Below are 25,061 nucleotides of genomic sequence, written 5' to 3' on the forward strand. Positions count from 1 at the left end.
AAGCAAAGTAGCCAATAACGAGTTAATGTTCTCACGGCAATCTACGATTGTGCTTGTGCAGAAGGGAAGTAGCCCATAGAGGGTTACTGTTCTAACGGCAATCAACAGTTTACATTGAGTTAACTGACAGCTCATCAGTGGTTGGACAGAGTGATATTTGTTTTCTCTTGCTACAAAGTAGCGAAGCAGCCCATTTAAAGTCACTATTCTCACGGTAGTCGCCGATTTTCCAGCTACCGATTTTTCAAACTACTTCAGTCACCTGGAGCAAGTCCGTAATAAAAAAGAAACTCCGTCCCACCGGCGACCAGCAACAACTGCACATTTACCCTAGGGACTCCCACGCAAAAGGTAAAACCTTTAAAAGAAAAAGTCGACAACAACGCAGATTTATGTTTTTTAGAACGATATTTCGGCTGGCCAATACCTGCCTTCTTCAGCTTGAGGTTAGAAATGAGTTACAATGGCATGTTACAGCTAGTATATGTACAAAGTTCATTGATGATTAACTAACAAAAGGTAAAAATAGTAATTGAGTAAGGGGTGACTTATGGAAGATGGTAAATAGGGTGGTGTGGATTACTAAGTAGCTAAACGGTTTCTTCACATATGTTTGTGTATTAAAAAAAAAATAAAATAAAAATAACCCGGTCCGCCGAGGTCTGGTCCGCGTAGGTCCTGTCTTCATTTTACAAAGACCCGCTCCCATTATTGATAAAAATTTCTGCAGTAATCAAGCAGTGCTCATGCGCACACAACTAATATTCAGATAAACGTAACGTATACAATTTTTACTCTTACGCCTAAGTTCTTTACCAAATCATCAGATGTTTTTGAAAATAGACAAACAAGACATGATATCGCCTTTTTTTAAATATGATTTTCTAATGAAGAAAGACTAGGACTCAAAACGGTATGTTCTTATCGGGATTAGGATACCTGTGGAAAGTCACGCATTTTCATCTGGCAGACCGCTGATCAGTTGTTGTCATCTGAAACAAGACTCGTGTTGTAGTACTTGACCTTTGCATTGAAATTAATCTTACAAATCGGCTTTTTCCCTAAAAACCTCTTGGCAGAAGGTAAGAACTGACGTGCTTGAATACCTTTTACTTCAATTGAGCGTAAAGAAACTTTAAAACCCAAACAAATCCTTCAAAGTTTGCCATTCCGGCAGGCATTCTGAACTGAAGTCTGTACAAAATAGCAAATATTTTTCATTGTAATGTCTTTATTGACTTCCAGTAACTTCCAAGGATGAACCAAGACAATTATACTGCATCTGAGATAAGTATACAGCAAGGGTAGAGTTTATTTTCTGTGATTTTTCTCCTGTACAAACAGGTATATGTGTATCTAATAAAGACGGCTGTCAAGAAAATCGCGTGTTATTTGAGCTCGACATGGGGTTGCGTTCGGCTTCATTATAATTCGGGAATTTGATTCCCCCAATTTTTTATTTGCTGAATCGAAAGAAATAACACCAATGTTTGCTCAAAATGCAAAATTTCTGCGAAAATCCATGTACCATCGGTTTTATAAGCCCCTAATTTAAGCTATTATTCAAGTCGACATTTTTTATGGACATGTTTAGACAGCAATAAAATATACTTTTTTTGCCGGAAAAAGTAAAGAAACCACTCGATTTATACCTTATCAACTCATTTCTAAGGATCTGTATCGCTATTTTTAATTCCGCGTATATTTAAAGAATATTTTGCGATTTTGTACGAAAGGTGAAAAATGCCCCCAAATCGGCGATTTTATAGGCAAAATCGTAAATTCGGAATTTCTCGAAAAATATTTATTGTATGTAACTCAAACTTTTTAACCATGATAAGAGAACCAGGGGCTAACTTTAAACCAATTTTGAGCGATTTCGAAATTTCTTATTTGGAACTCCTCAGTTGAATCTAAGGGACTGGTGCACTTAATTGTAAAACCAATAGGGATTCGCGGTATCGAGAAAACAGTTTCAGGGTCCTTTCTGGAAAGTACAAAGTGCTCCAGCTTTGAGATGTCAAACGGTACACTTGGTAGTAGATTTCTCAAGCTATCAGCAATGGATGTAAAATGTACATTAAAATCATTGGCACTCAGATTACAAGTGGAGCGTTTTTCTGTTTTCTCATCAGTACCCATAAGCGATTTGATAATTTTCCAGACTCCTTTAGGATTGGATTTATTTTCTTCAAAACAGCTATTGTAGAATTTATACTTTGCAGATTTAATTGCATTAGACGCTTTATTACGTACTGACCTATAAGAATCCCAGTCATCAGCCAGGGAAGAACGACGAGCTTTCTTTAACAGCGCATCACGTTTTTGAATTAATTGCAATACCTCTTTAGTTATCCAAGGCGTCGGTTTTACACGTGCCACCCTTTTCTCTCTCCAAGGACAATGGTTATCGAGAACACCATCGCGTCGGAGTCCTTGGTGTAGCATCGAAGCGGGGCCAGCTCCACACCTTCCTCGTCTGCCGCAAGGATGTCGACCCGGAAGATTGGACACGCCCAAAATCCGAAGTCGGCTGCGGCCCACTCTACTACCCGTTCCCAGGTCGCGTCTGCATCTGCGCTTGCCTTGGTGGGGGGGACCCGGACGCCCGAGACCCTACCCGTTGTGGTGTGCGCATACCAGGCCACAAAGATCAAGTCCTGTGGTCGGTCGGACAGCACAAGGCACCGGTCGAGGCATGTGGCCAGGTTCTCCCACTGCTTGGCCCGTGGCTGGACCACGAAGAGGCATTCTTCTTCCGGCAGATCTTTGGGGGATACCAGGGCCAAGGCCTCTTCCACCAACTCGGTAGCAGTGTCGGCCAAGAGGTCCCGCCCGCTGCAGGCGTAGAGAGAGACTCCGATCCGGATGCATCCTCTGGCATGCACATCTGGGTGCACGAAGGTCTGCCGTAGGTGCTTGTTCGGGCAGTCGACATAGTCTGCCAGATGGTCGCCAATTGGCTTTCGGACCTCGCCCGCTTCGAAATTCGATACGACCTTGTTGTAAAGCTTCGTGCGCACCGTGTAGCCGGCATTGCTTGTGCGGATCCAGGTGCAGACGTGCTTCCCCACGCTATTGGTGTTCGCCAGTATCGTGGTAGGGTCTGCGCGCATGGCGGCAGCGAGGTGCTCTTCGAGCGTCTCCCGGTCGAGGACCCCCGAGAAGTCTCTTGTGTAGTCGATGGAGTACAGCCGTCGCGCAACAGCTGGCGTTCGAACGCCAGCAAGGAGGCCTGTAGCTCGTCCATGGGGATCTCGGACACATCTACCTTTGCCACGAAGTGGCCAGCCGGTTCGGTTCCTGGGTATAGCTCTTGCCACTTCGCCAGGTCGGTGTTGAACTCGATCCGGGCGATGGTCTCCCGGATTGCACTTCCCTCTGTCCTTTCTCGACCGCAATCGTGTGGACGATGCACGTTTGTATGTGGCCTCGGGCGGTGCCGTCGGGGGCCTTTCCCAGACTCTCGTATACAGCGGTCGAGATCCGGTGGACTGTGTTTTTCGCGGCACCGCCCTCTCCGGTCGTGCAAGAGAGGCTTCCGCTGTAGACTACGCAGTCTTCACGGCGCAGGTAGTTAAAGACGTATATGTCGTCGACGAACGTCGGAAGTCCCTCTAGGGGGCGCAGGTGTGTGCGGCCCAGGTTGCCGGCTAGGTAGTCGACCCGGGCGATGTCGGGCACAAGATTGCTCTTGTGCGTGTTTTCCAGGAGAAGGTGGGCTGCCACGGCCTTTTCGGTCCACATTCCCATGGTCTGGAACGTTGCTTGTACTGCCATTGTGGTAGCTCTACTTCCTAGGGCAATTCTTTGGTTGCTCTGTGTACCTTGGGCTACCAATCCTCTAATTCGAAGTTTTGGGCAACTCCAAAAAGGTAGCCGAAACCGGGGTAGCCCTGACCAAAAACGCGCTATTATAAACAATTGCCCCAAAGAGTCCTGTACTCGAACCGCGCCCGGCCTACATGAACAATTGCCCTAACTATTTATGTACTTGAAACATTATATGCTTGATATATAGAAGGAGGGTAGGGGCTGGGGGCTCGGAGGGGCACGCCGCGCCTCCCAAGCCTAAGATGGGGTTGGGGGAGTCGGAGGGGGCCGCCGCGGCCCCCAGGGGGGTTTCACTCAAACTACCCAGTCCCCCCCCCATAAAGGTTGATACAAAATGCCTCAATATACTTACTGTCGTTAGTTAAGGATTTATTAAATTTCCAAAAAGATGGGCCATGTTTTTCTCCAGGCAAAGAGTTGATACTCAGAGTTATAGCCGAATGATTCGTGGCTGGTACCGGGATAATTTCACTTTTCTTAACATATGGTTGCAAACAGTCTGATATAAGAAAATAGTCCAACCTTCGGAAGATTGATTCCTTTTTTCCTAGAAGCTTTTCCCTGTGCTTTGCCTGGCCATGTGAATTTCTTACTATCTGGGTGTCGTACCCTAAAAATATCACACAAATCTAATTCATCCATAATACTTTCTACCGCATCAACAGAACGCGTTTTAATAACCGGATCGCCCCCGTATGCCTCCAATTCAATATCAAAGAAGAAAAAAGGAACCTGATTTTTTTCATCGTTTTTAGCGTATAGATTTGCCAGCAAAAACTCTTTACCTTGAATAATACAACTCAAGATTACGAAGCGCCCATTAGGATCAATGCATGTGTTGAGAATCTTATAATCCACATCACAACCAAATATCACTGCCACTCCCCTGCTGTCCGTGGTGCCATGGGACATGAAAAAATCGCAACGAATCTTTAGAGCTATGAGATGCCTGTAGGAAAGTAATTCCGCTAAGGCCTTTATGTTTAGCAATCCAATTTTTTTCCTCTTCTTAGAATCACGTATTCCCCTGACATTTGAGGACATTATCCCAAAGCCTAATTCACCACTGTTGAACATTGTTATAACTTGACTTGCAAATTTCTTACATCGTAACTATGTTTGCTAATCGCAATACTTTATGCTCAGTAACACCCCAAAATAAGGAGAAAACATTGAAAAAAAACAAATACAGTTCCATTTTTCTTTCTGGCTAAGAGTACGTAAACTTCGTACAAAATATAACTACAAATTCGGGACTGGCCTCAAATCTCCCAAATATCAGAGCCAAATGTATAAGGGGGCTGGAAAACGAAAAAAGATTAGCTCGAGTTCATCACAAACCGACGAGGGTGAAGTAAATGGTCTTCTATCGTGTGCCGGAGAGTGTAATAGCTGCCGCGTGGTTCTTGACGAGATAAATAAGAAGTTGTATTTCACCTCCTCCAAATTTCCTTTCAGAATCTCGACAGATTGCTTCAAGGTAGTTATATCCTTTTCCAGCTGCACTGTCTTTTCCTTTCCCACTTCAAGCTCAGCATCCTTAAAATCTAACCATTTTTTTTGAGTTCGTCAATGTCCTCTTTCATCTTCTTTACATCGAGAGCGAGAATAATATCCAACTTCTTATTTATCCCGTCAAGAACTACGCGGCAGCCATTACACTCTCCGGCACACGATAGAAGACCATTTACTTCACCCTCGTCGGTTTGTGATGAACTCGAGCTAATCTTTTTTCGTTTTCCAGCCCCCTTATACATTTGGCTCTGATATTTGGGAGATTTGAGGCCAGTCCCGAATTTGTAGTTATATTTTGTACGAAGTTTACGGAGCTACACAGAAACCTGACCGGTCTTCATGCCTACTCGACCCAGCCCAAACCTCTGGCTCATCAAATCATAGAGCTTTATGAGACAGCAAAGTTCATGTGTTCGTTTTCTGTAATGGGTATCATTTTAGAGATAGTTGGGACTATTTTTAGTTTTAGGTTTTATGAATTAGGTTTTTGTGGTATAATATTTGTATCGTAAGGAAATTACCAGTTTTTTCTTAAATGCTTTTCTCCAAACTTCTTCTGGTTAATCTCAGCCAGAGATTCTGAAATCAAGTTGAGACACAAGCTGCTGGCTAAGAGGCATGACACAGGGCAGGATGTACATATAAGGCATTGGTATTTTATGTAGGTCACCAAAAATAAACACATATAAAGTAACAAAAAGTAAGATAATATTTTGATGGAAAAATTGTTCTAAAAAATGAACTAGAGTTATAAAAGTAAAAAACCTAGTTTTTAGTTAGCCTGGCAGGTTCTTGTATAATGTGTGGTTAGTGACATTTCGGCTTTTTAGGTTCATAGTCTCTTGCTATTACAATGACTCATGGTAAAGTAGTTGAGGTAGTAAGTTAATCATAAAAAACAAAAACAGGTCTCTATATGATCCCTTAAGATCATATTTAAAACTATTTAGAAATCAATTTTCCTATTTCAACCTATTTTAAATTATAGGCTAAATAGATGCTTATAAAAAGGATTCTAATTTGATTATTTTAGGTTAACAGGTTCTTTCTAGGTTCTTATATGTGGTTCTTAACTGTATAATAAAATAATGTAGTCAGAATTTTTTCAAATATATTGGAGTGCTTTTAATCAACCCTTAGCAAAGTTACATTCTAAAGCACAAGAGAGAAGGTTAATAAAGATATTTTTCCAATATTTGAATTGCTCACTTAAAAACTTACACAAGAGAAAGAAAATGTTAAAGCCCTATCTTTGCAAGTTAAGTAAAGTAATTTAAAAAAGTAAAATGAATTGGGACCGTACAGGCAGGGAATGAGTACTTTTACCTCAAATCCACTATGATAGTGTGATTTGCTGATATACTTATTAATGTATAGGAATTTGATATGTATTTGTTTATTGTTTTTAATTTCGAAGACAATAAAATAGCACCCAGTTTTTTGTGAGGAACTTTAATTGATCCTCATTTTAAAATAAATATGACCTTCCTTCACACCTGAAGGCCTTCTCTGTTAATCAAAGCATAAATTTATTTTTTAATTTATACTTGTCTATCAAGTATAGTTTAGTTAATCATATCCTTAGTAATGTCAATAAATACTTTTTTTACCTAGAACAAAAACATATTTGTTCTATGTATTCCCTAGGAGGATTGGGAGGACACCTTTTAATAATAATTGCAGTATTTATAGAACATGCAATCTTTATACGTTTTACATATGGTGCCTTTTTGTGGGTGGTGGAACATATGCATAATGAAAGTGCAGGGAAGGATTCTACGCAAGTTTATGCTGAAAAAAGTCATGCTGGCTCCGCTTTCAGGCAGTGCCTAAATCTATATAGTAAGTTACCTTTTATAAGAAACTAGACCTTGTGCCAAGGTTAACTCGTGCCCATTCTGCATAGGGAGGCTAGTTTTATATTGGCATAGAGCGTTATTTTGGTTAGACAAATAATTTTACTAAGAGGTGTGGCCTGGTATCCCAGGTCAGTCTTGAACCTGAACCCAGAGTCGGCCGAGATGGCCCAGGGAACGAGGTTGGGTTTGCTTGTGAGTTTTGGACAGAAATGGAGGCATTTTCTTTAATGTATTGTAAAGTGAGTACGTATACAGTGTTTAATCTGAAAATATATCATAAGGTTGATTAAATAGAGTTTTCATTTCTTTGTAAGATTATAAGCAGCTTAAAATTGTAATTACTCGGGCGACCAGAGTCAGAAATCACCCTCTGTTTTTTTCCTCCTTTCAGCGATAAAACGCAGTTTTTACCCTCCCCTCCTCTTCAGCTATTTTGTCTGTTCAGCAACGCATTTTGTCACCCCTTCCGTGCGTAGTGAATTACCTACCCTTTCAAAGACCTCAGTGACAAGTTGCCATCTCGATTTTGTGTAAAGGCGTCAAAAATAGTTCTATATTTCACCTTATGACTCTGAATTTCTCAAACGAAGATTAAACTCGGTAGTTTGAAAAAACTGATGATGATATTTGGCCTCGGTCGCATCGAAAAGCTGCTGAAATTTGATAAGTTTAATGCCCCTTCGCATATGAGGTCAGCCGGTCAATCGACGTCACTAAATTACTAAAGTAAGCTTCTTATAGAGTGTTTTCATTCGGCTGTGAAATAGGTTTTGTGCTATTACATACTAGTAGACACTATGTAGGGTTCTTTCTTATATTTCTATTGTCAAATAGACTAGTAGACACTATTAAGATCAATCAATCAATCAATACTTTATTCGCATTTCCATAATTCTTAATTTATTTTTTATTATTTAATTTATTTTTTTGTTTTCGAGACTATATCTCATTGCAATTTTCTATGTTTAAATTTGGAGTCATTCCAGGAAGAAATATAGTAGTATAATTGTAAGGAAATGCCTAGGGCCTAAATGAACCAAAATGGTTTTCGAGTTGGGTCCCTAGCCAGAACTTAAGAGTCATAGTCTGGCTCATTCGGGCATTGGTCGGACACGGGGGTCGTCCGATTCGGCTCAAATTCAGTATGCAGGCTTGTTTTAGGGCCCTTAGTACGTATTTGCATTCAAAAAATCGAAAACAATTTTTTTCGAAGGATTACACCCCGGCGCCTTTTTGCCTTATTTGGTCGCAAAACGGGGCGATGTACGTGGCTGAAAATGAGTGTTTTTACTAGGGCGCTGACAGCCTCGTCGGTAATCTAAGCCAGAAAAATTTCCCTTCTATGCAATAAAGCAAATAAAAAATGAAAATATTGAATCAATTAAAAAATACACGCACCCAAATACAGCCATGTCCCAGGCATGGAATTTTGATACTTCAGAGCCCTGTATATCCGATGATATACGGATTAAAGATACGAAATTGGTTCTAGATATTGATATATGTGTTGATGTGTGACAAAAATATCTAGCTGGCGTTTTGTAATGCGGCCGTTCAGGGTTGCTTTAAAAACCACTTAAAAACTGAATTTTAGCGTCATACATTAACTTATATAACTTTATATAACTTTTGTTTTACCCAGATTATAGTGGATAAAATCCTTCAAAATTGCCAGTAAAATGTGAATTGTAGTGATGCAGTTCCAGTTCTCTGAAGTGTAAATGTTCTTCTGTTGACTGTGAAACAGCTATATAATACTCAGCATGTCCAATCAGTCCAATACATTGCAGCTGTAATATCATCCATTTGTAGCACCAAATAGAAGGCTCTTAACAGGTAAATACAGTTGGAGACTCTAACAAAATACATGTCTTCTGGTTCGTAGCATAGTAGTAGTGTCTTCAACAGTAGTTTCTGATAGACCTTCAGTATTATTATAACCACTTGTTGGTAACATTCTGTTTCTAATGCCTTTTTTGGATCTTCATCTTAAGATGTCTTGCTGCTTTTCATATAATACTATATGATAGATAGAATGCAGTTCCTACATGTCACGTTGGATGGTAGTACATTGGATTCAATTCTTGAGACAAGAACACTGTTAAGTAGTCAACAGCCTGATTTTTTTATCTGTACAAAAAGACACATTTTAATTAGATTGAGTCATTTACCAGAAGCAAGATATAATAATAATAATAATAATAATAATAATAATAATAATAATAATAATAATAATAATAATAATAATAACAACAACAACAACAACAACAACAACAACAGCAGCAGCTGTTTATTTCAGGATAGGTACAAGGTACAGTTAACATAATTTTGACTCACCTGTCAAATGGCCATGGTTCTTGATGTCTCCTATCTGCCAGAGGCACTGGCTAGTCCAGTGCTATGGTCGTCAACATAATACTGACAGACTTGAAACCTAACTACAGGAACAACAACTTTTTTTTTCTATGGCGTTAGTGGGCCATACTAAGAGTTTTTTTTTCTTGATGAAGTAAAATAAAAAAAATAAAAGAATAAAATAAAATCTACAAAGTAAAAAAAAATATATTTTTGACAAATATGCTATGGCGTTAATGGGCCACCATATATATTATATAAATCTAAAAACAAAATTTTGCTTTTTAAATAAATAAATCTGTAATGAAAACAGTTTCCTATCAACCTAAAGATAATGGGAATGGGGATATTTTTAGAAAAGTACTGAATATAATTATCAGATTATAGTTATTATATTTTCTTTTCAAACATTTAAAGAGTCATATTTCTTGTTTTTCCTTCTCCCTGTTGACTATTTTTATGCAATTGATGCTCTTTGCTATTTAATACTTCTGTATTGGATTTTATCTAAAATTGTGTCTTACACTATATTCTATCTTTAAAAACCTGTTTCATCCATTACTTGTTCTTCGCAATGACAAAGCTTGTCAGAATTTAGCTTTACAAATGTACATTAATGGGACTTATGAGGGGAAGGGTTTTTTAGGGCAAGATACTTTATAACTTTATAACACTAGCAACAACCTTGTTTTTTTTCAATAATAGGATTCTGTCCACATGGCTTGAATAGCATAGACATGGCCTCTCTAGAGGCCTGTGGTGGTGTAAGGGTTAAGATAATGGGAAAGGGGAAATGTCAATAAATGCCCAATCAAATTATTTTCATTACTCATATTTTTTTCACCAAACCTTTCAAGTTGAGTCGATTTCCTTTATTTCTCCTCTCCCGTCGACTATTTTTTTAGTCAATTGATATTCTTTGCTGTTTCCTCTCTACCCCAAACATAGATCAATGAAAGGGTTTGATTTGAAATTAGAAGTTAGCATTTTAGCACTGTCAGTGATGTCTTTGATTTTGGAAGCAAACCCTAAAAAAATACATCTCTGTTTTTTCTCCATTGCATTCATTTTGGAGTAGGCCAACAACAACAAGGCCACTATATGGTAAAGGGTGGGTGCACCAATATGTAATGCATTGAAGGAGATACATTTGTGGATTTTAATTTCCAGACATTTTTATGAATATTCAGTCCAATAAAGGAGAGAATCACCACTAAATTGATACCTTCAAATTACATTATGGCATTTAAACAGTCTAAATATATTATTTGGAATCTTTGAAATTCTGTTACATCCATGACATATTCTGCACAAGGGCAAAGCTTGTCGGAGTATTTTTTGATTATAAGAAAATTCATAATGGAACTTCTATGGTGGGGAAATAAGAATTTACCATTAGACTCTTGACAACTTTGACAGCCATATTTACTCCAGGAATTGTGTTTGTTAACTTTGATGTACTGCATAATTTAAATTATTGAATAAGGCCTGGATCCATTTGGTTGGTCCAATAAATCTCAGTAAAGAGCAGGATCCTAGATCCCCCAAAAATACTTCGATCAGTCAATACAAAAGGTGTTCAATGCTGGCTCCGCTTTTAGGCAGTGCCTAAATCTATATATTAGTGGACATACAAGGGATCAAATATCACCTGTGTGATCCAGAAGTCGCAAGTTCTGGCCTACGTGAAATTGAGGATGATGAGTCGTCTCCAATTTTATTTTGCTGTGGTAATCTGAGCTCGGGTGCTATCCACAGGTTTTTTCCTTGAGCATAAATGCAATGAATATTGCAGAATGCTGAAACTCGAAAATGCTTGACTTTGACTATAGTTATGCTCTAACAAAGATATATTATATATTATGTGTTCATGAACACTGCTGTTACAGCAAATGTTACTGTTTTGCTTATGACTAAGGGATTGACAAACAATTAGATTACAGATGGGGAGGAGGGTTGCAGGAATTTTTGTTGCACCATATTTTTTGTCTCAACTTCTGCATGATTTCTTTTTCTAACTTGTTCAACATTTTTTTATCCGTTGCAAAAGGTTGCTCAATTTATTTTTTAGAGGTTGAAGTGCTTGCTTAATATATTTTTTTGGGTAAGGGGGGGGGGGGGGGGGGGGGCTAACGCAACCTGCAACCCCCCCCCCCCAACTCTCCTTCAATATATACAAACCACCTGACTCTAAATTTCCAGTCTGACTTTTAGTCCAATAAACGAACGATTTAGGTTCGACAAAATTTGTAACAAAGCCAATTTACCTTAGATCTGTTTATATGCATCCAAATAGTGCACACAAAAAAATCCACCCGAATCTGACAATGGCAACCTCTTCGTCGAAACCATCGAAAATCCAAGATGGCCGCCATTTTTTAGCAAAAACTCAAATCAAAACAGTTACACAATCACACATGGCAAATTAAAGGATCTAAACATGTTTATTGCATTTCGATACATGTTAAAAATGGCATTAAATCGAAACCTGAGCTTGCAAAACATTTCATTTTTTTAAGCTTTCTAATCCAAAATGGCCGCCAAATCCAAGATTATCGCCTTCAGGCTAAATTTTACCTACATATTTCACGTGAAAGCAAATAAACACCCAATACTAGATACTTAGATAACTTGGTATTATATTTCATGCATAATGGCTGTTAAGTGATTTAATAAAGGCAATAAAATCAATTTACAAGGACGCAATGCTTGTTTTCAATGCGACCAATTCTCCCGAAATCATACACTCGGGCAGTATAGACACGTTAAATATATATAATATCATGCCGCAGCTCTTCCGAGACGAAAATCGCTTTTGATTTTTCTTTAAAATGCGGAAATCTGATTATGCCAGGTCTACATCGTCATCAAACTCCTCACGATCCACTTCAGGAGAGTTGAGGCACGCAATGCCCTTACATTGGCCACACGCTGGAGTGCACTGAAGCCCGTTCTTGAAGCAGGTGCATAATCTTGTCTCACAATGACCACCGCAATTACACTTGATGTTTCGCAGAAGCTGCGCTGGGGCTGCTGGCTCTGACATCTGCACAGGAACAAAGCCTGTGCAGGTTACCGGCCATCCCCACTCCTCAGGAGAAACACCATTCCCTTTCCATGCCTGGACCTGAAGAAAGTCGCGGTGACTGTGAAATCGGGAGGGGTCTGATGTCGACGGAAGCTTCTCCGGGGGTACTTATCCTGCTGCTGTGGCCACTTTCGTTTGAAACCTCTGGAGCCTTGCGGTTTTCAGATCATACACTTCCATACCATCCACTGCTTCCATACATTATGAGAAGAGCCCTCTCGCCAGCTGTTTCTATGGCCACTTTAGAAAACTAAAGTTGCAGCACATTCTGCAAGGGCAGCATATTTCTTCAGAACCCCGACTTTCCCGATTCCATATGGCCTTGAAGTGGTATCACAGCCACTGACAGCATGAAGAAAAAGAAGTGACTCTGATAACTGAGTGACCACTCTGCGCTTGATGGTGCTAGCACAAACAGTTCGTTTTGCAGTGACTATGTATACATTTCTGGCAGCAAGATCTGTGTGATGCAGCTGGAAAACATCAGTCTTCTGCAACCACAGCTACTGGCCTTTCTAGGGCGTATGTACAAGCCATCTGGCCAATCTTGTAATCTGCATCTCCTGGGGCGTGTTCAACAGTGACTCTAGCTCGACCCATTTCGTCAGCGAGGAGGTAGATAAGGGCCTGCTTGTTGGTGGAATTTCCAAGGAAAGCTTTTTTGGACATCATCAGGCGCATTTCTTTGGTGACAGACACTGCTGCGCCAACGTCGTTGCTCGATCGACGTCGATGGGCTTCATCCTTTGTACTTGGGCCATGGTATCCATCAAAAACTACCGTGGCATTAGCGTAGCTGCTACACACATGTCGAACGTACAGGGTGAATATTTCAGCATACGTCGAATTCTTTGGCCATGCGAACTTGTGAAGCAGCCCTCCTCCATCAATGACATACCGCAGGTCTGTAGTGGGGAGTGTCGCAACTACACTTTCGGGAACGAGCTTGACTAAATGGTGAATTAGTTCTGCTTTGTCGCCGGTCCTCATACGCATGTAGTTGTCAAAAAGAGCAGTCGGTAGAGAGCACAGTTCGTAGGCGAGCAATTCAGACAAAGGGATGTCTCCGATACCCATGAGCAGAAGGCGCTGATACAAATGTTGCGGATCCAGTTCTACTCGTCCTCCAGAGAAAGTTTTCAAGTATGCAGCAGAGGCAAGGGTCTTGACTTGATTCTTCTTTGAGAACGAATACGCTGATACAGTCTTACCAACCATTGACTGAAGAACTTGATCTCCTACCGCTTTTGCGTCATCAGCATTCCCCTCATCGTCGGCAATTAGGCCAGTTGATAAGCTCACGAGTTTGGTGCTGGAGGTGTTGAAAACACCGCGCTCGTTAAAAACATCAACTAGTTTTCCTATGTCAGACATGTCCCTCTTAATTCGGGAAGCTGTCAGGTCACGATGGCCGCTTTCATCATCTGGTAATAAACCTGCAATCTCGAATACGCACTGGCTTATCTCTGAGCATATTGGTCTTGAACACAGAGAAAGGAGACGGGTACGTTCATCGAATCCACGTCCGCGCGTCAGCCCGCCACTTGTCTTGAGCCCGGCCATAAGAACTTGCTCAATAAATAAGTCAGTAAACATACCACACCACGCGCCGTCTGTTCTTCTTACAGGAAATAAGCAATCTGTAAATGATCTGTACACTTCAGGGTGAGTACGCTCAAGGTCCTGCATTCTTGGAATAAACAGTGCCAGGGACTTTGTGTAGTTGTTATGACCGGCCGCTGCGAGATACGGATGCATATCACACAGGCATTTCAGGTACAACTTCCAATCTCCCGTTCTGATTGAACGAAGGAAAGATCTCAGAATTTGGGTAACATTCTTTGAACTGTTTCCTTTTCCATTATTTACGTAAAGGAGTACTAGGGACCCCAACAGTCAATCTCGATGGGGAAGAAGGCACGAAGACTCTCGGAGTAGGATGGAACCCGCAGAGAGACACAATAAGCTTCGCCTCGAGGGATTTGAAGTTGAAAGCACTGACGAAGAGATCCGTACTCTCGAGCATCTCCCAGCTGTATGACCCTCTAGGCCTCGCGTCAGCCGTCACGATCAAAGCAAGAGTAGCGCTGCAAGAGGTTTGGAGGGCAGAACAGTTCGACTGGGACGATCCCCTTCCAGAAGAAACAACTGTCATGTGGCTTTCACTACTGAAAGAGATCGTAAGCCTGAAGGAGGTCCAAATCCCGAGATGTCTCAAGCCCCATAACGCAGGCGACCGATCAGAGCTTCACGTGTTCGCCGACGCAAGCTGTAAGGCATATGGCGCCGTCGCCTACCTTGTCTGGCCGACTCCGCAAGGCCCAGAGGTCCGCATTGTGGCAGCGAAAGCCAGAGTAGCACCACTGCGCCAATCAACAGTCCCTAGACTAGAGCTGATGGCAGCTCTCGTAGCCTCCAGACTCGCGAAAACCATCGTCTCAGAGCTCAAGACAAAGCCGGAGAGCGTCGTCTTGTGGTCGGACTCCACGATAGTCCTGTCCTGGTTAAGATCCCGGTCCTCCGCATTCAAGCCCTTCGTAGGTGTTCTCATCGCCGAGATCCAGTCCGAGTGGGAACAAGGTCACTGGAGACATGTACCGACGGATCAAAATCTAGCTGACGACCTAAGCAGATGCATCACTGTTGAAGAGCTAAGCAAAGGAAGATGGATGAGCGGTCCACCCTTCCTCAAGAAACCGAGAGCTGATTGGCCTATCGAGGCGGCCGTAACCCAAGAAGAAGAAGATCCGGAAAGAAAGAAAGAGACGCCAGTAAGTGCAATCGCCGCCGCCGTCCAGGAGGAACCACTACTAGATCCGCAATCCCAATCCAGATGGAGTCGCCTTGTGAGGATCACCGCATATTGTATGCGATTTGTAAGCAACCTCAAGTCCAGTGTGAAGAACCCAGAGCAGAAGAAAACTAGTCACCTAGCACCTGCAGAAATCGAAGCCGCTGAAGAGTATTGGCTGCGGTTCAGTCAGCGAGCCATGAAGACAGAAGACTACCCGAATCTGTAGCCATTCATAGACGAGGATGGCTTGATGAGGGTAGGGAGCCGTGACCAGGACCAGCCTGCCGTATGACCAAGTGTATCCAGTACTCCTCCCAGCGAAGTATCACATCTCGACGCTGATCATGAGAGAGATGCATCAAATGACGAATCGCGCAGGGCGAGAAAGAACCCTGTCTGAACCGCGTGCGAAGTACTGGATCCTACGAGGGAGAAATCTTGCAAAGAAGATCACAAGAGAATGCGTGCCTTGTAGGAAACAAAAGCAACCGCCACACACTACAATGATGGCTGATCTTCCGAAAGAAAGATTGCAGTTAGTCTCACCGCCTTTCAAGGTAACAGGAGTGGACTTATTCGGGCCATTCAGACTGAAGTATGGAAGAAAGCAATCGATCAAGGCATGGGAAGCAATCTTCACCTGTGCGACCGTACGAGCGGTGCACTTGGAAATCGTGGAGAACACATCAGCGGAAGCGTTCCTCCAAGCAGTTAGACGATTCGCCGCAACCCACGGATGGCCAGAGACGTTGATCTCAGACAACGGAGGCTCGTTTGTAGGAGCAGAAGCAGAACTCAGCAAACTAGTCATCGATGAGAAGAAGTGTCTTGAAGACTTTGCGATGCTGCACAAGTTCAACTGGATCTTCATATCCCCCTACAGTCCCCATCAAGGAGGAATGTACGAGAGTTTGATCAAGCAAGTCAAGCACTCATCGTGAACTACTTCTGGAGACGGTTCATCCGAGAGTACGTTCTAACGCTGATCAGTCGCGGCCGCTCCAAATGGCAGAAGGAAGGTCGCCAGATGAGCGTCGGAGATGTTGTCCTGCTAGTGGGTTTCACGACGCTACGTGAAAATGGAGTCTTGGACGCGTCGTGGAGACCTACCCCGGGCAAGACGGACTCGTACGGAACGTGAGAGTCAAGACAGCCAGCGGAGCGGAATATCAGAGGTCCGTCCAGCGCTGCTGCTTGATAAGCGAAGCAGAGTAACAAATAGCGCCTTCTCATTGGCGCCCCCCGAGGATTTGTTGTAGATAGCGCATCGAACACTGTTTGTTTTCTAAGTGACTGATTCAATATGTAAGTAATTAAGTTTGATTGACACAAGCTGATAATTGCTTCTTAAAAGGCATCTGTAAATTGAGACCAGTTAGAGTCAATAGAGCACACGAGGAGATAGCAAGTTTAGAGCATAGTTAAGTTAAAGTCAAGACCGCGCAGGGATCCATCCTTCAGGTACCATGATCAAGTTATATTAGCTTTATAGCGCATGATTTTGTATGTTTTGTGTAGTAGTAATTATTGATTCAAGTGTATGTTCCATTGCTTGTAAGTTTAATTCCGTAAATCTCTATCGCTCCACAACTATGATCGGAATGTGTAGGAATATGCCCGAGATCTAGCCTAAATGCTGTAATTATTGATCTGTTCCAGAATGTTTTAATATAATCAATATTGGAAGAAATCCTTGAGGCCGGTCTTAAATCGCTTCGTAGCCGGGGTCTACTTCAATCATCATCGTCGTCGTCGTCGTCATTATCATCATTATTATTTTTTATTAATCAGACCGCTTTTGAAATATAATTGCAACCAAATTTTATCAAAATACGAAAATGTCCGGTCAAGTAAACAAAAGTATTTGTTTTGAAGCTGGTCACCTAGCGCAGCCGCCAACCTGCCATCTTGGAAATTACCCACAAGACCCTAGGAACGAGGCTGCATTTTACAAAGCACAAGCGTTTTATTGATTATGTGTATTTCCAGAAACCAATCCATACCCCAAGCACAGAGGTAATTCCAGAGGCAAGGGGGGGGGATTTTTCTCAATTTCCAGGGGATAAAAGACCCTATTTCCCATACAAACTTATTTTGTATCTGGAAATTCGGGAGGATTGGGGGTACCTTTCCTAATTCCCTCAATAGTGTTTTTTATTTCCTCCTGTCACATACCATCATGATTTTTACAAACTCATCAGCTATATCAACACCATACGTGGACTGGACAGCAGTAGACATCCTTTTCACAGCGAACTGCCAGTGTTTTTCACAAGAGATCGTACGATCAATAGTACCATCTGGCAGCTCAAGTGGGATGGAAGACCACCACCCACCCCCTTCGTCAATCATAATTCCAGCTGGGTTGAATCTGTAGTTGTCATTTCCTGAAAGCTCTCGCAGTGCTGTGTTCAGTAGACGCCAGAAAGTCCGGATGTTTTTTTTTTATTCAGATTCACATTCCATTGTAGCAATCTTGAACATTTGGCGTAGAAGAGGGTGGTACACCTGTCAGCAACCACAAGTGTCACCAAAGGGTGTAATTGATTATGCATCCCAGGGGTACCACAAGTTAGGGATCATTGTCTGACAACCAACAATGGACTCTACAATGGTAATTTTGGGCGGGAGCATACTGGGGGCCACAGTACTATAAAAGTCACATTCATGTCTATTTTCACATTAATTCACCACTATACTAGGGTGTCAAGTGTTGACGGCTCAAGAAAAGAAATCTCAGGCTAAGAAGGAAAAAAATAGGAGGTCTTGAGCAGAAATAGGAAATTTTGCTAGCCCTGACAAATTGTTTAGATCAGTAATGATCAATTTACTGGATACAGAAGACAAAAATACCATTTCAGATTTCAGTAAAATGTTTGGGAGTTCTGGGGACATGCAATTTTGGTGGGGTCCAAACATATTGTATACACCTATTTCAAAAAAGGTTGTCAGTGCAAATGGCGAATGGCAAATAGTAAATGGTAGTTCTAAGCCTAATTAGTGCGATCTCAATGTAATTAAGGTTGATGAGAGATCTTACTAAGACCCTTTATCTGTATGAGTTTAGTTTGATTAGGATCAATTGCTAACGGATTAAAACCAATTGTCACGAGTGGTATTCTGTTAATTTCTTCCAGGATAATAAAGCGATCTCAATGTAATTAACGTGGATGAAAGATCTTACCAAGACCGGGATAAGGGCAAATCAGTGACACATACTTTTCGAGCACGGCGCCCTAAACTTGAAAAAAATATGTATATATATTATAAGTATTTTATTAGGTTAACGTGTAATCTTGTTACTGGCAAAATATCAAAAGTGTTCTATTTATTGCTATAAAGTTATGGTGCTAAATGCAAAAACCGTCCGTAATTGGGGCAATACACTGTAGTATGTATTGACAGCCTCATTAGTAGATGTAAAAGGCCGATTCTGGGCCAGTTGACCTTGACCTTGACCTTGGGGGCCGATTCTGGGCCAGTTGGCCTTGACCTTGGCCTTGGCCCCACCCCTCCCCTGAGAAGAAAGATCTTTAGCCCCGCCCCTCCCCCATGAGGGTGTATTAGCGGCCACACTCGCTATATTAACCGGCCCGATTCTGGGCCAGTTGACCTTGACCTTGGCCTTGGCCCCACCCCTCCCCCTGAGAAGAAAGATCTTTGGCCCCACCCCTCCCCCTAAGAACGTTTTAGCGGCCACACGCGCTTTATTAACCGGCTTCGGCTCACATCTAAAAAATTGGGGTGGTTTAAAGACATGGGTGACATAGTGTAGATGAGCATGAGTACCGTGAGGGAGTTGAGAGCCCTCGCCAAAGAGCGAGGGATCGAAGGCTACTACGGATTGCGTAGGGCAGAACTCGTCGAAGCGTTGGGTGGTGCGCCGCGTGGTGTGGTCCCTGACGTGCCATCGAGTATCCTCGATGAGCCGATACCTGAGATTGATGTCCCCATCCTCAGGCCTTCCCACCCCCCTAGGAACAAGGGGGTTCCGTCACTCAAGCATCTCGCTGAGAATGCGGCCGCGTCGGTGAAGAAAGAGTTAAGCAAGTTCGCAGATTGGGTGTTATCTTATGTCCCTGGGTCTGTGAAAAAGACTGTGGATGAGCGGGTGAACAGTCTAAGAGATAAAGTGGACCGCATATTCAAGAGGGTTGAGCGGTTCGCACCTAAAGAAAAACAAACAGCGTTGAAGGGGTATCTCAAGACCCATAGGGTAGACGGGCAGGAAGGGTATGACCCCAAGGCGTTCGTCACTGGTGTCAAACCAAAGGTTCTAGATCTAATCAATCGGCAAAAGAAGCCTATCAAAGTCAAGTTTATCTTTACTTGTAAATTCGTAAAAGAAAACCTGACCACCGGCCAGATTGATGAGAACTCAGGATACTTCCATTCCAACGTTGAGATGGTAACAGAGTCAACAGATTTCTCTGACTCGTTCAATACGATGACAAATCGTATACTTGAGTCGGTTGAGCAATTTCAAAACCAAGGCTCCGGATGGCAGTTTGATCAAGTGGAGTACTTTGATATCAACATCGACCCCTTTAAACCGCTTTCTGGAAGTTCCTTTATTCCACTACCATCAAAATTAGCGTCTAAAAAGGCGATCGTCAATGTTAAGAACGAGAGCGATCATGAGTGTTTCAAATGGGCGGTAACCTCAGCCGTGTTTCCTAAAGAGGAACACGCCCAAAGACTAAATAAACAAATGAGAGAGAGCTCTTAGAAGTTCAACTGGTCAGGAATAGAGTTCCCCGTTTCACTAAGACAGATTGATAAGTTTGAGAAGCAAAACCCCTACGCAATTAACGTCTACGGGTATGAGGGTGGTGTGTACCCTCTAAGAATAAGCAAGAAACATAAAGCTAATGTGATCAACTTACTTCTCATGTCGAACGATGAAACAAGTCACTACTGCTGGATTAAAAATATGTCGAGACTGCTATCCTCCCAGGTCAATAATCACCAACACACAAGCGTGTTTTGCTATAGATGTCTTAAATCATTCCGGTCAAAGACTTCACTAGAAAAACATCTCGAGTACTGCGCCAAAAACGAGGAGGTTAAGATTGAAATGTCTGTAGATGAAGATGGGGGTCCCCTCCATGCTTACTTTAAGAATCACACCAGGGAAATGCGAGTCCCCTTCGTTGTCTACGCCGACTTTGAGAGCGTTACAGAGAACATAGACACATGTTCCCCGGATGAGGGGAGAAGCTTTACTAAGCAATACCAGAAGCACAAACCATCAGGTTACTGCTATCTCATCAAGTGCTTTGACGGTCAAATATTTCCACCCAAGCTTGTGCGACACACAGCTGAGTCCCCCGACGAGGATATCCCACAGATGTTTGTAGGGAGTTTAGAGTCAGACATTATGGACGTTTACAATAAGTTCAAGTTCACTAAGAGGGTTAAGACGACTCTGAAGGACGAAATCGCCTATAACAACGCCACTCACTGCCACATCTGTGAGGGTGAGTTAGGAGGGGACAAAGTTCTAGATCACTGCCACCTTACAGGAAGGTATAGAGGAGCTGCCCACAACGAATGCAACCTTCAGTTTAGGATTCCGAAGTTCTTTCCTGTCGTCTTTCACAATCTGTCTGGGTATGACAGTCATCTGTTTATCAAGAACCTCGGCACATCAGAAGGCGGGATAAACTGTATACCAAACAACGAAGAGAAATATATCTCGTTTACAAAACAGATTGTGGTCGAGGGTAAGCAGGTTGACATGAAACGGGACATAAGATTCATCGACTCCTTTAGATTTATGGCAACTAGCCTTGATAGTTTAGTTGGCGATCTTACTAAGTGTGGGAAGTGTGAGGTATGTAAGCCCGGAGATTGTGTGAGGAGATACGTAAAAGATGGGAGGGTCGTTCGGTTCGAGGGTATTGGTAGATGTGATAGATGTAAGAATTGCTTGTTAGCTGAAAGTAGGTGTCTTTCCCCAACGGATAAGAACATCGCTGAAGCTAAAAAGTATTTTGGGGGTACGGTGGATATGATGTTAAGAAAGGGCGTTTTCCCATACGACTGGTTCGACGACATCGGCAAACTCGACGCGACCCAACTCCCACCAAAAGAGGCGTTCTACTTCAGACTCAACGACACTGACATATCGGAGGAAGATTATCAACACGCCCGGGAGGTGTGGGAAGCCTTCGAGATGAAGACCATGAGGGATTACCATGATCTCTATCTTGAATCTGATGTGTTACTGTTGGCCGACGTCTTCGATAGCTTCAGAAATGTTTGTCTCGGGAACTATGGTCTAGACCCAGCCTGGTATTACACAGCACCTGGTCTTGCATGGGACGCTGCTTTGAAAATCACCAAGGCGCGTCTAGAGTTGCTGACAGACTATGACATGCTGCTCATGATCGAGAGAGGCGTTCGCGGAGGTGTTTCCATGGTGTCTACTAGATATGGTAAAGCTAACAATCCATACATGGGGGAGTATGACCTCAACCTACCCACAAAGTACATCACATATCTTGATGCAAACAACTTATACGGCTGGGCAATGAGTAAACCTCTGCCGACTCATGGGTTCAGATGGATGACTGACCGAGAGATAGCAGGTTGGGAGGATCGTCCATGCATTCTGGAGGTTGACTTGGAGTATCCTCATCATCTACATGTCCTGCATAATGACTACCCATTAGCTCCAGAGTCCGTTAAGGTTGATAACGTTGAAAAGTTAATCCCAAACCTCAACGATAAGACGAAGTACGTGGTTCATCACGAGACCCTGAGACTCTACATAAGTCTTGGACTGAAGGTTACCAAGATTCATAGGGGTATCACCTTCGAAGAGTCTGCGTGGCTGAAGCCCTACATCGACTTAAACACCGGCCTAAGGGTGAGAGCGACTAACGATTTTGAGAAAGACTTCTTCAAGTTGATGAACAACTCCGTTTTTGGGAAGACCATGGAAAACATCAGAAACAGAGTGGACATCCGCCTGGTCACGAATGAATCCCAAGCTCGCAAGTTGATATCGAAGCCAAACTATCAACACCGCACCATCTTTTGCGAGAGTCTAGCTGCTATTCACATGAAGAAAACAAAGTTAGTCTTCGATAAACCTGTCTACTTGGGTATGTCCATTCTGGATCTAAGTAAGACGCTAATGTATGATTTTCATTTCAATTACATCAAGCAAAAATATGGTGAAAAGGCGAGGCTCTTATTTACCGATACAGACAGTTTGATGTATGAGATTGAAACAGGAGATTTTTACGAGGACATCAGCCCTGATGTGAAATCTGTGTTTGACACGAGCAACTATCCAAAGGACCACCTGTCTTGTATCGAGACAGGTGTGAACAAGAAAGTCATCGGTAAGTTCAAAGACGAAGCAGGTGGTAAGCAGATAACCGAGTTTGTAGGTCTGCGGGCCAAGCTCTACGCATTCGAAATGGATGGTGGGAGAGAAGAAAAGAAATGCAAGGGCGTGAAGAGAGCAGTCGTTAAGAAGTGCATCAGTTTCGGTGATTACAAAGATTGCCTACTCAATGAACAACCGCAGATGAGGAAAATGAATGTTATTAGAAGCCGTAAACACGAAGTTTACACTGAAACGGTTAACAAGGTCGCCCTATCTCGTGAGGATGACAAGCGAATCATTTGTGAAGATGGTATACATACTTTTGCTAATGGGCATCATTCTAACACAGAATTAGGGGGTAACTCAGTATCTTCAGGAACGGCTTGAAGTTCCTCTCTAACGAAAGACCTCCTTGGTGCACCCTCGGGTAGGTAGTACAACACGGGCTGTCCAACCGAAACAACACTGCGCGATAAATCATAGATATTCAGACTCCAGACCGGGTGCGTCGCACGACGGTTATCACCTCCTTCGTCTTCTCCTGGGGCGAGCAAATATCTTACTTTAACGGCAGGAGGTAGTCTCACCTCGTCAAGTCCGACAGACTGCTTGTATTCGACGGGTTTAACATCGACTTCTTTGAGTCCCACAGCTTTATCGGGTTCTTTTCCACTGATCCGTCTTGGCTTACTGTTCATTGCTTCCAAAACTTTTGGCATCCTCTTCACCCATTCTCTTGACCTTTCATTTTCTGACAACATCTCTTGCGCATATTGATGACTATACAATCTTTCAGACAAAGTTCGGTTTGCCCGCTCTACCACAGATTGAGCTTTATGGTTTTTAGCCTCACTTCGTTGAATCCGGACATTATGCTTTTTCATGAGTTTCGTAACATCACCCATAAATTCTGTGCCAGGGTCGACAATCACCGTATTTGGCCACTTGAGTTTCCTAGAATAGATTCTTTCAAACGCTTTGGAGAGTCCACTTGAATCTTTACTCGTTAGCGCTTCAGCATCAACATACCTTGAAGCGACATCCACCACTAACAGCGCATATTTGTAGGTCTTTCGTTTTACAGTATCGTGAGATAAGAACAATAGATCCGCCTGGTGGATGTAGTTTGTTTTGACAACAGCCCAATGCGGTCTCGGGATATGTTTTTGGGGTGGTAAATAGATTTGCCATAATGCCTGTTTCTCAAGCCACTTCTTAGATGTAGACTGACCCACTTTAGCAGCATCTGCCAATTTATCGATAGCTTCATAGCCTTTCCAGTACCCTCTGGTACTGTAGTATATTTTTGGATAACCTGCTCTCATGACTCATTTAAAGAGTTGACTTTCTTCTCTTAAAATCGAAGATGTCGCAGGCAATTTCTGAGAGGATAAACCCAAACAGGATCCCACGAGAGCCTTTCGGTTTGAAGGCGGAAGCCTCGCTAAATCGAATCACACTCAATCCCTCATCCGCTAGTCCTGGGGAGACTTTGTATGTGAACATCCCCCAGCTATCAGAAAATGTGGTCATCGTTCCGGGTAGTGTATCCTTACTATTCGACTTAGGCGTCACAGGGCATGCAAATAATACTCTCGTTAACAACGTTGGCCGAAACCTGGTGTCCAGGCTCAAGATTCTTTTCGGCGGTGAAACACTGCAAGATACCCAACGATACGATTTATTTCAAACGTATCATGACCTATTCATCCCCAAGGAGGAACGGGAGGATCTATTGAAACAGGGTATCTCGTCGGAGAACATGAGGAAACTCAGAACAAACGCAGGAGACAAGGTTACCTCAGATGCAAAAGAGGTGGCTCTCGCGGCAGTGCATAATACGAAATACAAGATCCCACTAGACCATCCTATTCTGAATGACCATGGTGTCTTCTACCCAAAGGCACTACCACACCCACTCACATTTGAGATTACGCTCGCTCCCGTATCAGACATCGTCGTCTACTCAAGCACCACACCAGCGCCTAATTACACCATCACAAACCTTGAACTGGAGTACCTATGCATTTCCAGTGAATACCTTGCTCGAGAGGTAGCGGCGTCCTATCAAGTTGGGAAAGGCTTTTTTTATGAGAACATCATTCTTCACAAGACTTTCACCATCTCCAAGCCAAATGACTCGGTTATTAACGAGCATATCAATCTACCGAGAAAGTCAATGACAGGAGTGCTTTGTTTATTTACAGAGAACCACACAGGGGGAACACGAGACTCTGAGAAATTTATCAGCCCAGATATAAAATCAGTTCATGT

At 42.6% G+C, this 25,061-nt stretch overlaps 3 protein-coding genes and 1 long non-coding RNA gene across 4 annotated transcripts; all 4 read left to right on the forward strand.

Moving 5' to 3' along the window:
• Positions 1 to 521: 521 nt before the first annotated feature.
• Positions 522 to 1,381, forward strand: LOC125562981. The gene is made up of 2 exons (XR_007308036.1): positions 522 to 1,082; positions 1,246 to 1,381. It is a non-coding gene; the product is annotated as an uncharacterized LOC125562981 (long non-coding RNA).
• A 12,916-nt stretch (positions 1,382 to 14,297) lies between these two features.
• LOC116615300 lies at positions 14,298 to 15,671 on the forward strand. Its single transcript, XM_032376839.2, has 2 exons — positions 14,298 to 14,316; positions 14,527 to 15,671. Exons 1-2 carry the CDS (start codon positions 14,298 to 14,300, stop codon positions 15,669 to 15,671), a joined length of 1,164 nt encoding a protein of 387 aa, XP_032232730.2.
• Positions 15,672 to 15,789: 118 nt separating this feature from the next.
• LOC5508081 lies at positions 15,790 to 16,386 on the forward strand. The gene has a single exon (XM_032376840.2). The coding sequence runs from the start codon at positions 15,790 to 15,792 to the stop codon at positions 16,384 to 16,386; it is 597 nt and encodes a 198-aa protein (XP_032232731.2).
• A 3,992-nt stretch (positions 16,387 to 20,378) lies between these two features.
• On the forward strand, positions 20,379 to 23,174 carry LOC116615318. Its single transcript, XM_048727309.1, has one exon. It carries the CDS (start codon positions 20,379 to 20,381, stop codon positions 23,172 to 23,174), a length of 2,796 nt encoding a protein of 931 aa, XP_048583266.1.
• The last annotated feature ends 1,887 nt before the right edge of the window (positions 23,175 to 25,061 follow it).

Source organism: Nematostella vectensis, chromosome 5 (genome assembly GCF_932526225.1).
Source record: "Nematostella vectensis chromosome 5, jaNemVect1.1, whole genome shotgun sequence".
Lineage (NCBI taxonomy): Eukaryota > Metazoa > Cnidaria > Anthozoa > Actiniaria > Edwardsiidae > Nematostella > Nematostella vectensis.

Coding starts and splice junctions, on each gene's coding strand:
- LOC5508081 (XM_032376840.2), top strand. CDS start 15,790: ATGAGAGAGATGCATCAAATGACGAATCGCGCAGGGCGAGAAAGAACC.
- LOC116615318 (XM_048727309.1), top strand. CDS start 20,379: ATGTCGAGACTGCTATCCTCCCAGGTCAATAATCACCAACACACAAGC.